Consider the following 12705-nt stretch of genomic DNA (forward strand, 5'->3'; position numbering starts at 1 on the left):
AATGGATTATACTTCTCTTCTGGACCTGGCATGTATCATTCAGATTGCCCCACAGTGGGAAAAAGCAATATATTTTTCAATTGTATACATTTGATGAATGCTGACATTAGGCAGCTATATTTGAAAAACCCATCCTACCCAAAGTCTTAGCTTGCTTTTATATATATAGAAATAAAAAAAATAAAAATAAATCAGCCACTTCTAAAATGCATCTGCTTCTGCATGGCTGAACCAACTTGAGCTGTGTGCATGACTACAAGATGCACCTTAATTCAGTGTAATTTCCTGGGAAATTTTAAGTAGAAGAAATATGGCTCTACTTTGCTGGGACTCCTTAGTGTCCCCTCCTACTGCCATTTTGAAATCTTTAAGAACTTCTCCTGCTGAGGACATGAAAGCAAGTGTTGAGATCCAAAAAATTGCAGTTCAGTCTGGATAGGAACAATGCTCATATATTTTGATTGTGAGTTGGGATTTGCCATTTTCCAAATGTTTGTACAGTGCAGTCTAGCACGACCAAGCCATTCACAGTTGGAGTTCTCCAGGCAACATTATAAAAACTAAAATATGAGGACAATTTCATCTGCAGACTGTAAAGGGTGCACAGTGGAACAGTCCCTTCAGTGTAGCCCATCACTGCTCAGTTAATGGAACATCAGTGCTGCAAGGAGAAATCAGCATCCACATGTACCCCTGGCATGGCTGGATTTTGGTAAGGCAGCGTATTGTCAGTACATTTAATTAACCTCAGCTTTAGTTTTGTTTCTGCAATATACAGTCAGTTAAATCATAAATACTGTTTTGTAATTTGATAGAACAGTATGTAATGGTCTTTATCTTGTATCCCTTTTAGCCCGAATTTCACATCCTCTTCATAATTTTTAATGACAGCAACAATTTTTATTATACTGCTGGAACTTTTCCCAGGGTAGTTGTGTTTTTCATAAATAATATGTGAATTAGAAGTGAAACTGCAGCAAAAAGCTGCCAAATCCAGCGTCTTCTGTAGCTGCATATTTATGTATAAAAAAAATCTTGGCCTAGTAAAAGAAATTGAAAGTGTCTTTAAAAGAAGACAACCCCAAAATCTAAGTGAAATGATGCACAAGGTAACTGAGCTTTCTGCACCTCAGGGAGAATTGTTCTAAATAGGAACTTACCAAGCAAAATACAGGAGAAGACATAACATATTTGTATATCAGCTGAACGTTTCTCTTGCTGTGCGTTTGTTTGCCCTTTGAAAATATTTCAATTTAATAGAGATTTTACATTTTGACCACAAAATTTGCTCTAATTCCAATTGCAAGACAAAGAGAGGTGATGACAAAGAGCAGCAAACTTGACCGACCAAGACCTTTCTGCTCTTGGCTTTTCAGGGCTTTAGAGAAATCATTTAGCCAACAAGTCTCATGACGGGCAAACCTCATCCAAAGCTTAGGCTTTTTGTTGCTACAACCATCAAAATATTGATCAAAGAAACCTTTTGTTGTGTTCCTGTTGCTGATGACAGAGACAGGAATGCAACAAGAACACACCGAGATCGTGCAGCAACACGTGAATTTTAGTGTTGGGTGTCCCCTTTAATAGGGGTTTCGAATTTCCTGCACTTACACATGATTGGATAAAGGTGTTAGCTCCGCCCAGCTCACTGGCCAATGGGATGGGTGCATTCCTGGGATTGGCTGGGTGCCCTGTTTGGGTTTGAATCTGACCTATCAGCAACACGCCTGGGGATTTGTTAACTTTTATATTCCAATGAGCTGGGCTGGTTGAGCTGGTATTTGTTAGGCCGAATTATCTGTAGACCAGCTATGGATATGTTCCTGCACTGTGCTCCCAGCTGCTGTCACACTGTGAAATTGCTGCATGTCACAGACACCAGTCACAATCACGTTTTTGCCGAGCTGCCTGGGTGGCTGAGGGGAGGGACGGGCGTGGGTGCTCCATTGCAGATGGAGAAGATGGAAGAACCAAATTCCTGCCTCGGCGCCGGAGCCATAGCCAGTGCTGGGGAAGCTGTGGGCTGTGCCTTTCTAGCCTGGTTTTGGAGCTCAGAGCTGGTGGGATGAGGTGAAGCAGTGACAGACACGGGTATTATTGGCTGTGGTTCACTCTGCCACTTGTGCCCACGCCATGCGAGAGATCATTGGGAAACTCAGGAAAGGAGGGGGAGAAGCTGCTTTTCAGTCAGACAGCTTGGACTCAGGTATTGACTACTGAGCACTCTTTTTTTCCTCTGCATTTTTGTCCCATATTGACTTTGTAGGTGGCACAGAAGCCACTGGAGTGCTATAAATCGTCATTTTCTACCCGAATTGTTAAGTTTAGTGATCAAGTCTTCCAAGTCTTCCATCCTTTACTGTGTGATGAACACAAGATTCTCTGAGATACATATGCATACCATGATTCTATAAATTGAATAAAGATCATTTGAGTGACTCTTCTGAGAGGATAGTACCGTGTTTAAAGTTCCTAAAGTTGAGCTAATTAAGTCCTATGTTTTGCCCTAATTTTATAGTTTCTTTGATTGTTTCTTTCTAGCTCAACAGAATTCACCAAAAATCCATGAAGGCTGGTGGGCTTACAAGGAGGTGGTCCAGGGAAGCTTTGTTCCTGGTAAGTGTAATTTTAAAATCTGAGCCTTTCTTAAGCATTTTTTAATTATAATTAATATAGTTGGATTTGGGGAAGATATTTTGTGTTGATTTGTTTCATGGCAAAGATTTTTAGTTGACAAGTACTCAACATCACATTATAGTAAAGCACAGAAAGGTTTCTGTTAATCCATCATCCAAAGGCCATGGCTGTTTTTCAGGGAAGAAATCACTTTGATGACATTCCTGGATTCTCTCAGTAAAACCAATATCATGCTGCTTTGTGAGTGTGTGTGTTCTGTGTGCAGAAAAGGGAAAGGGACTAAAAAGTATTACTGTTAATTAGATGAAATAATTTATCTGTTGCAACACTTCTAGGTAATTGCATTTCTAAATTTTAGATTAGATTTTAGAGTAGATTAGGACAGGAACCCTCTGCATGCAATTTTCACTGATTTTTTTTTTTTGGTAAACAAACTGAAACAAATGAACTGGGCTTCATTGAGATTTAGTAAATGATAAATAATCAAGAGGCAGCTAGAAGGATTCTGTGCAGTATCTTTTCAGTGTAATTGAGAATATGCATTAATTCACATATATTAGCTATATCTTGTAAGGTAAAGTAGTGCTTCAAGTTTTATCATTAATGCAACAAGAAAACTGTAATGTGATTCTTATTTCCTCATAACAGTAGAAAATATTGTTTGGCTGTTGTGTGAGCTATTCCTGAAGATTAATAGATTTGACCAATCATCAGCTCCTTTCTCTGTTGTGAGAACTGTTACAACCTGACAGTCATCTGAAATTCCCAAAATGCTGAATGTCTTGTTAAGAATTCTAGTGCAAATGAGATGAAATATTTCAACCCACACATTTCTGGCACTGAAATGGTTGTGAAAATCTACAGGCCTGGAGCTTAATTACATTTTGATGTAGCATAAAGTAGCTTTTCAGATTTGCTTGAGATTGGTTTGGGCTGTCAGAAACACTCCAGTGTGTTGTTGTGCATGCTTGGTTCCTCACAGTGACAGCAGGGGAAGAAACCTGGAGAATATAATCACCTGCTTTCAAGGTATTTCATCCTTCCTGAGTTGCACAACTCAGGTAGTTGCCCAGCAGAAAATGAAAGAAAAAAATATTTGCTAAACAGGCCTAAATTTAAAGTTACTGAGAAAAATAATGGAATTGTCAGGATGTAAAGAAACCTGCGATCAGTTCATGCCTGTGGTGTTCTAGTCTTAATACTGTGAGAAATTTAGGCTTAGGAACATCCTTGGAAGATGAATGAGGAAACAGTGATGACTTAAAACTTTCTGGAAAGGAAGACCTTTTAGAGTGGTGTGGAGGGACACTTCCCTTCTAAGGGAAACCTGAATTACCAGTATGTGTTGAATATCTGACTAACCCAGCACACATCCTCAATAACTGATCCAGAAAGTCAGTAATGAACAGCTCACTGAAGCAGCCATGAAGAAAGCAAGGGGAATTTGGGAGTACCTTTCTTTCAAATTCAGCTCTGCAACCTGTCAGCCTCAGCAGAAGAGAGAAATCCCATGAGACCCATCACAGAACAAACAACTAATTTTATTTTTCCAGCAGCACCTAGATTTGGGAGCCTTTGAAAACCATTTTTAAAGCGTTTCAAGGCTGCATTTGTGGCTGTGCTCTCAGACTAACACCTCACAGAGGATCTGTTGGTGCATATTAAGTTTATCCGTGCCGGTGGCAGTCGCGTATCAGATCTCACATGAGATGCTAATTAGCACCTGAGAGGTGAGAGCTGCCAGGCAAGTGAGGAGCTCTTGCTGGAGCTGCTGACTGATGTGCACTGAAGCAAACAGCCACAGCCATCTGCCAGGATGTTTTCTTGCCACAGCTGCTTGTCCTGACCCAGGGCTGGAGGCGAACACCCCCAAAAATATTAGGAATGTTTGTCCAAGAGCTGTCACTGTAGTTCAGAACTGGCATCTCAGCTAATATGATTGACATGAATCCAGCTCTGTAGCTGCTTAGGGGAGCAGCCACAAATGCAGAGATGATTAATTAGGGGCAATTTAATTGTAAAACATTCCAGAGTTTGTCTATCAAAGCTTTAGCTGGGTGAATACTTTTCACCTACTTCAAGGCAAAGTCACTGTCTCTCTTTGAACTCTCACTTCTTTCATGGAGAGCTGTGTAAGAATGCAGTTAGGAGTGCATCATAATATGCCTGGGTTAGAATGTGCCATTCATAAGTTTTTTCTGCTTAATCTGTTTTGGAAGCATTTAAGTCAAGTCCTAAATACACGCAAGGTCCTGTGCAAATTTGCCACTGAGCAGTTCATAAAATCAAGCCATACTTCACTGTGTTCCCCAAATCCCAGACTCTCCATATTCTGGGATAGATTTTAGAAAAAAATATTTTAAATCCCTTTCTAATGTTCATCTGGACAGTTTTTTTCCTGCTATAAGCCACTGAGCTGCAGCCAGTGATGTGTACCTCACAGGAGGGAAGGCAGAGATGAGGTACAAGACCTCTCACAGTGTCTTTCCCAAATTTACTTCTTGCAGTGCTCCAAGAGAAGGCAGCATTGAGACCTGGCAGGTTCTCTCAGCACAGGAACTGTGACTCAGGTCTGTCTTGGTGCCCAGCCTTGAAAGAGAGATGCAGAGTTCTCAAGTGCAGGAGGAAAAGTTCATTAAGGCTGGATTTGTGTATCTGCTACTGGTGCAGAAACCACTCTCCGTCTCTCACCTCTTCTCCAAGCAAAGAATTGCTCTTATGATTTAAATCATGTAGGCAAACAAAGTAGAAAGTAAGTACAGCTTTAAAATTTTAATTGAATGCAAATTAGGTTCCAAATTAAACTTCAGGGAATGTTCAAAGACAAAGAAGGAATACTTTACTTTATGCACGGTGATTTGCATAATAATCAAATAATTTATATTATTACAAATGCTTACTACGTAGAGTTTTTCTGGTGTGGAATATCAAAGTAGTTCTTGATGGGTTAAAACACCTTTAAATAACCTTTTTCATGTCTTTTCTTTGGCTGTGACTATGAATATGTTGTGTCACTGAAGTGGTGCAAGCAATTTCCAGGTGGCCAAGACAAGCCTATTCCAAATTCATTGGTACCATTGTTGTTGCTTCAAATAGATGTGTATAACCTCTGATAATGGTTGTGATTTTGTATCTTTTCACACTGGTCCTGTTTTTTCATAGCATTATGAAAGTGGGCTTTGATAAGCACAAAATATAAGGGTGGTTAAATGGAATTTGTGATCACAGAATGCACTTGCCAGACCTCTATCCTGTTGTGGAAACTCTGGACTGTGTGATAGCACAAGCATGTAAGTGTTTCCTTCCCAGGGAAGACACTGTATTTGGGCCCCCTACTGAATTATACCAAATCTAAAGTTACTTTACAGGGTGCTTGTGCTCAGCAAACAGGAGGAAATCCATCAAATAATGAGTGAACATTGCTGAGGGAGCAGATGATATTGTCCTTACTTGAAATAAGTTTTAAATGAACTCTAATTCCAGATGAAGATCTACATCCACCGGGTTTCATTATTGGCCACAGATCACCAGTCAAAGCCCACCTTTCTCCTTGAGGTTCTGAGAGGAGAAATCCCCTGTTCATGATTCCTTCACAACTTGTTTTACTCTAAAAGGGGAAAGACTGCTGGAGTTCTGTGATGCTGTTCCTGCCTTTTGCAAAGATCCTGTGGGTGGGATTCTGCCCTGACCTTGAGCAGCTGGCAACACTGGCTCAAAACATGGGCAGTGCTTGTGAAGCACAGAGAAACTGCCTCCAAGGAGGAAATACGTGAATTTCATAATGATTTACAAGGGAAAAGAGGTCTGAAACAATTGACAAGCTTGATGATGAGTGCCAAAACCTCATTTTAATCTTCCTGCTATCCCCATGTGCTTTTGTTGTGGCCCACAAAGGCAGTTCTAGTGTCCCTAGCTTCTCCTGTCTGGACTTCAAGATTTCTTTTATTACAGCTCTGAGCTTTTTTTTTTTTTAAAGTTAGAAATGTCTTTATGTACACATTCAAAAACTACCTTTGATGGGCAGGTCACTGTAAGAACCATGAACTATTTGTCCATGGCTTGAAAGAAAGATGCAAAACTTCATCCCCACACACTTGTTAAACTTGCAGCTCTCAGTTTGTGCCACCCTGCAGTCACAGAGGGGTCTGTGCCACACACTGAGTTGGTGATCACTTTGTGTGGCTGCCTGAACAGCAAAAACCAAACCTGCTGATTGCTGCTCCTGCCCTGCTCACTCTTTCAACTGTAACATCTCTCCTGGCCTTATTTTGGAATTTCAGGAGGCTGCAGCATCACTCACCATCTGGTGCATTTTGTTTATCAGTGAAAACAGTGGTGCACTCTGAGCTACAGCAGTGCTTTAAACAGTCTGCACATACCCTTCAAAATCACACAGGCTGCTGCTGCCTCTGAAAAATTAACTACCCGTATATAATTATTTATTGGAACAATGACAGCAGTTTTTCTTTTAGAAAGCAATATTTTGGAACAGTTCATTTCTTCAGGGTGATGGAGGATAGATTCTGGAAATCCTTCACTTACTGATTTGAACTTAGGTTAGTATATATAATATTTCATCTTTGGTTGTCAGTTAAAGATAGCTTGAAGGAAGTATATTTCATACCAGATGTTTTCCTGGTTTCTCACTTCCTTTGGTGATTCTGCAAAAAATGACTCTTTACAAATCATGTAGCTAGAAAGAAACTAGATTTTTTTTTTTAATTTGATGTGGGTGTTAAATATAATACAACATGGATTTTTTCTCTGTTACAACACCTGGTGGCACCATGACTTAGTTCCCACAGCTCCCTTTCTCACTTAACCAAGGAGCTTGGGACTGGGGATCACCCTTTACAGGTGCTTTTGTTACCATGAAACTCAAAAAGTTGCTGTCTTCAGGTCCTTCCCACTCCTTTGAACACCCATCTGTGCAGTCCTTTATAAAAGGGCTTTTTCAATGAAGTTACTGTTTTACATACAGCCTGTAACTGCAGCCATTTTGCAAACAGATCTATAAATTCTGTTTTTCCCTCTAATTCAGTCCTTCCATGAAAGAAAAAAAAAAATTTAGGGGGCCAGCAATGTGAACTAACCACAGCAAAGTGCTCTGAAGATCTAAAATTTTAAATCTTGACAAACTTGTGATTGAAACACAGTCCTTTGCCAACGTGGTCTCAAATCCTTTTTTTTTCAACAGCCTAGTGATCTTTCTTAGCTGTGGCTTTTCCTCCTCAGTTATAACTGGTATTCACGAAATAAAAACTGCATGTAGCAGAAGCATCCTGGCCTTTGCTTTGTTATCCTGACGTGACCCAGTGATTCAAGTTGCCTTCCTGCCTGTTCCCAGTCCCACCAGGCTCTGCAAAGGTCAAGCCTTCCCTTGCTGTAACCAACACCTGAAGTGGCAGGTTGGACCTCGCTGTGCCACCACCTGGCCTGCTGCACCTGCAGCTTCCCCTGCCAGGACCTGAGCAGTGTCCCTCTCCTGCTTCAGGAATGTGGAAATAAGGAAAAACTTGAAGGCAGTGACTTGCAGGTCCCTGTCAATTCTTGTCCTTTGCACTTTGCTGCTAGATTAGATGACTTTTTTGGTGTAGGAATACTCCAGATGCTTGCTAATGAAGTTGAAACTCCTCTTTCCCACTGTCCTGAAGCAAATGCTGTTTACTTTGCAGTGACAATAAAATGGGTTATTAGCACAAAGAACAATTAAGTGCCAGGAATTTTTGGTACAACTGTAGGTAGCAAAACGTATCCTTATTTGGATACGTTTTACTGCTGTTACTTACACAGATTAAAATACAGATATCCCGTACCATCACCCCATCATGGCATTTCTGGGTACATGTATTTGTGGTCAGTGAAAGATTTATCCTCCCAGAACTCACCATAAAATACAGTCACACACTTAATGCATTTCCAGGTACCTGCTGCCCCTGCGAGCTGTAAATTGCATTATTATGGTTAATGACTCTACCCAAAAAAGGAACCTTCCTCAGTCTTATTGACTTTTTTTCTAGCATTGAAAATATTACTTAAAATTGTCACCTTTTACCTTTCTGAATAGAGGCTGATTTTATATTAGGGCACTTTTTCATTTTATATTTATAAACCGTACAAAAAAAAATGCATTAGTGTTTCCAGACCAAGCAGTCACCAACTTTATAGTCAGGACATAAACCCTGAAAATAACAGCATAACATCATAATGGGAAACCTGACAGGTCATTAACTACAGCAGTGCAAATGGCATTGCTGTAATTCACAAGTGCTTGTAGACAACAGCCCAGCAGCCTTTAGAGCCTGCATGGCAGAGAAGAATACTTAGGGATGGAGCACAAAATAACCAGGTCACACTGGAAGTTGTTCGCTTGACACCAGAGCAGGTAGCTGACAGATGTTCCACCCCAACAGAGGTGGTTCTTTGGGACCCTTTAATGACCTCCTTTAATTTATTCTTCCTGTGTCTTTAATATATGTGAGTTTGTTGTGTGGGTTCTGGTGAATGATGAGGGTCTTTATTCAGAGAGGTCATTTTACAAATATTAAATGAGATGTAGGTATGGAAAAATGGATAAGCTGTGTTCAAGACAGCAGTTGGAGGCTGGCAGAGAATCAAGAAGGCAGTTCAGATATGCCATGCTGGTCTGCCTGGTATCCCTGTGCTGTTGATTAAAGAGGAAAAAACCTTCCTGCAGATCCTTTGAATCAGCCCTTTGTGCTCTGGCTAACTGGCAGGAAGCAGGGCCACTGCCCCAGCAGAGAGGCAGCAGGATGGGCACTGCTGCTGGCACCTCTTGCACGGGCATCACCAGAGCTGCCACTGCAGAGCCTCAGATCAATAGAGCTGAGGAATGTCACAAATTATTATCTGTAGTGACATTTTGGCAAGGCTGGAAGCAGGGTGGATATGTCCAGGCCAAGGAACAGCCCCATTCCACACCCACTTGTTCCAGTTCAAAATCAGACCCAAAGGCTGAAAGCACATGCAGTAAAACAATGACATTTCAATAGACAGATGAAGAGATGGGATTTTTCCTCCTTGCTTATAAAATTGGTCAAGTTGGGTTTAGTTGCGTCTCTGAAATCCAGGCATCATGTGGTTCCTACACTAGAATAATTAGGATACAAATCTGGCCGAAGTAGTTGCTACAAAAGCAAGAGCTGCTGCCAGTTCAGAAAATCCTAGGTTATTACTTTTGGTTGAAAATAGGTCACACTGGAAACAGTGGGATCTGCTTGCTGAAACAAATGCTACATCCCTTGAGTAGACGCCATCAGAAGCTGATTCTTTAAAAAAAATACAGGATTGTGTTCCCTTTACAATGGTTTTATTTAAAACCATCTCTTTCCAAGTTCTTTAAGTGCAGCAAAATCACTTATGTCCACAGCTGTGCAGTGTAGCTCCATCTCTTTTGTCCTAGAGTGTTCATACTGCATTTCCATTAATAATGTGCTTTTTGAGGAAATCATGATTTAATGCTTTATCCTTTGCTTCCTGTGGAGGAGAGGGGCTGAATGGGCAGATTAAACACTGGGATCATGCTGGTGGTACCACAACACCACCAGGTACAGGATGAATGGGATGCTCAGCTCTGAGAGGAGCTGCTCCTCCAAATCCCAGTCAGGTGCAGTTAAAGCCCTTTCAGGATGCAGCTGGGAGTGATAGCTAATTCCCATCTTTAGTCCCAATTTAGAACTGCAGGATTTAGCTGCTGTATATGACTCAGAACACAGCACATGACATAGGAGAGAACATCTCAGATTATGGAGTCAACTCTTACGTATTTCCAGACTGGGCTATGTAGGTCATGGCTACAGAATTCCCTTTCATGAGTGTCTGTTAGGGTATTTCCCAGGAGGGAGTTCAGATTCCATTTTGCTTTTCCTATCCTGCAGTTGGGCATCTTCAAATGGCTTTTTTTCCTTCAGATTAGGCTTTCCTAAAATAAAGAATAAATGACTGAAGTCTAATGGGCTATGGCTGAAACACATTGCGTGGCCTTGGCAGGCTCTATTATCCATACATTGACATCTTCAGAATTACTTGGTATTTTAATGTGCATTTAAAATTGGTTAACAGGAGTGTAAATTAAAGCAATAGAGAAACTCGTCTCTCAAGGTTTTATTGCCCATTGTAATTTTCAGTTTATGGGCTCGCTGCTTTGTGTTAGTTTAGTTTTGGAGAGTGCAGTAGGGAGAAGGTGGTGCCTCACCCAGAGCCTGGTGAAACCAGTGGAAGTCCTTCCATTTAACTGTCTCGAGGCAATGGTCACATCATTGTCACTGCCAAAGACTTGGATTTACTTTCCCAGTGAAGAACACTGTCTAAAGAAAGCTTATATTTAGATAGAATTTTAAATACTTTTTCCCAACTCATTTTACATTATTCTTCATACAAGTCCTATGCTTGGCTTAGTGATGAAAGAGTAACTAAGAGGGGAAAAAAAGATGAAAATTACATTTTTTTGAGCTGTGACATAAGAGTTGTGTGTAGAAGCAGCTGCTGCTCTTGACCTTAACAAGCACCTTTTTCCCATGAGAAGGAGCATACCAAAGATCATCTGCAGCCATAAATACCTTTGTGAGAATGCTTAATATTAAGCAGTCCAGAACACTGGGCCACAGAGGCTGTGTGGGATGTGTGAGAGTTTCTGAGATAAAAGAGCAAGAAACATCTGCTCTGCCATTTCTTTGTGTAATGGGTTGGTCTCCTAATCAGTGGCTGCATAGTTTGAACCTGAACTTGTACACTGAAAAAGCAAATAAATACTGGTGTGTGCTTAATAAAGTGATTCTTGGAACAGAAAAACACAGATCTTGTGTTTTTCCAGTCACTACACTGTGTGTGGAGCTATGACTCAATGCCCACACCTCTCAGGGAAACCACAGTGAAATTCTGCAAAGACCAGAGGAAAGTATTAAAGTGGCAAAAATTTCATTGAATTAAAAGACATGAAGCTCTTCTTCTGTTCTCAGGTTTGTCTGTCTTACCATTATTTTTCCTTTGCTGCTGATTCTGTAACCACTCTTTTCACAACCTTCTCTCAAGTAATACATTAATAAATTACATCTGGGCAGGCTCAGGTACTTGCTTAGGGAATGAAACAGAGCTCCAAGTAATCACTGTAGAAGATGACTCAGAAACTCTCCCAGCCTGTTACATGAAGTCATGAATATTTATGGTTATTTGTATCCATTTCTCATAATAAACACTTTACATTTGCATAGTTTTTGCATTAAAACTCTGCCTAAAATACCATTAGATTGTAAACATAAAGACATGAAGGAGCTCCAGAATGTGAACATTATGAAATACAGAGGAAAAAAAAACTTTCTTGGTTTCACACACAACACTTCTTGATTTAGAAAGTGCAGATTTAAAACACAGGAATTTTTTTCCTAATAGTTTTCACTTTCAGAAGTGGTTTAACAGTCCAAGTTCCAGTGGCTTTTTAAGATTGATGGCCAGATCTGCAAACTTAAGTGCTTTAAAATGCAAATGACTGGCCAAGGAAAAGAAGGTGAAATATCTGAGATACACAGGTTCACCCAAAAAGTTCTGAGAGTTTGGCATCTAACTTGCTTAGGCAGGAAGGTAAGATCCCAGAAGGCACTACTGTATCATTTAGTGCCTGAAGACCCTTCTAATTCTGTCTGTGAAGTTCCAAAGGACTTAAATAATCTTTAACTAAGAGCTGTACTTCTTACAAAGGGTAGTAAAGGGTATCCTCTGTTCTCTTAGGGGTTGAAAGTGAGGTAAAAACACCTGAAGAATCAGTTCATCCCCACCTCCTAAACCCTGCCACAAATGCAAATCCAGAGAAAGTTAAATTACCTTAAAGAACTATAGGCAGCAGAAACAGGTTCAAGTGAAAGATGTTCTTGTTTCTTGCAGGCTTCTGGAAAGATTTCTGGTGAACTATTTCTAATGTGCCCTTCAGGAAGCTATTACTGAGATACTCGCATTTAATTTTCAATTTCCTGCTTGGTGTTGTTCTGCAACATGAGTTTGCATTGGTTTTCACGCATAATGTACTTTAAGACACCTTCAGTACATAATAGTGTT

At 40.4% G+C, this 12705-nt stretch overlaps 1 protein-coding gene across 1 annotated transcript in view; it reads left to right on the top strand.

Annotated features, from left to right (window-relative positions):
• CA10 (carbonic anhydrase 10) overlaps nt 1-12705 on the top strand; it is a 154259-nt gene that overhangs the window by 29212 nt on the left and 112342 nt on the right. Inside the window, exon 3 of the mRNA XM_063409695.1 lies at nt 2542-2616. Within this exon, the coding sequence (XP_063265765.1) occupies nt 2542-2616 (75 nt within the window). The remainder of the gene's footprint in view (nt 1-2541; nt 2617-12705) is intronic.

Source organism: Prinia subflava, chromosome 12 (genome assembly GCF_021018805.1).
Source record: "Prinia subflava isolate CZ2003 ecotype Zambia chromosome 12, Cam_Psub_1.2, whole genome shotgun sequence".
NCBI classification, from domain to species: Eukaryota; Metazoa; Chordata; class Aves; order Passeriformes; family Cisticolidae; genus Prinia; species Prinia subflava.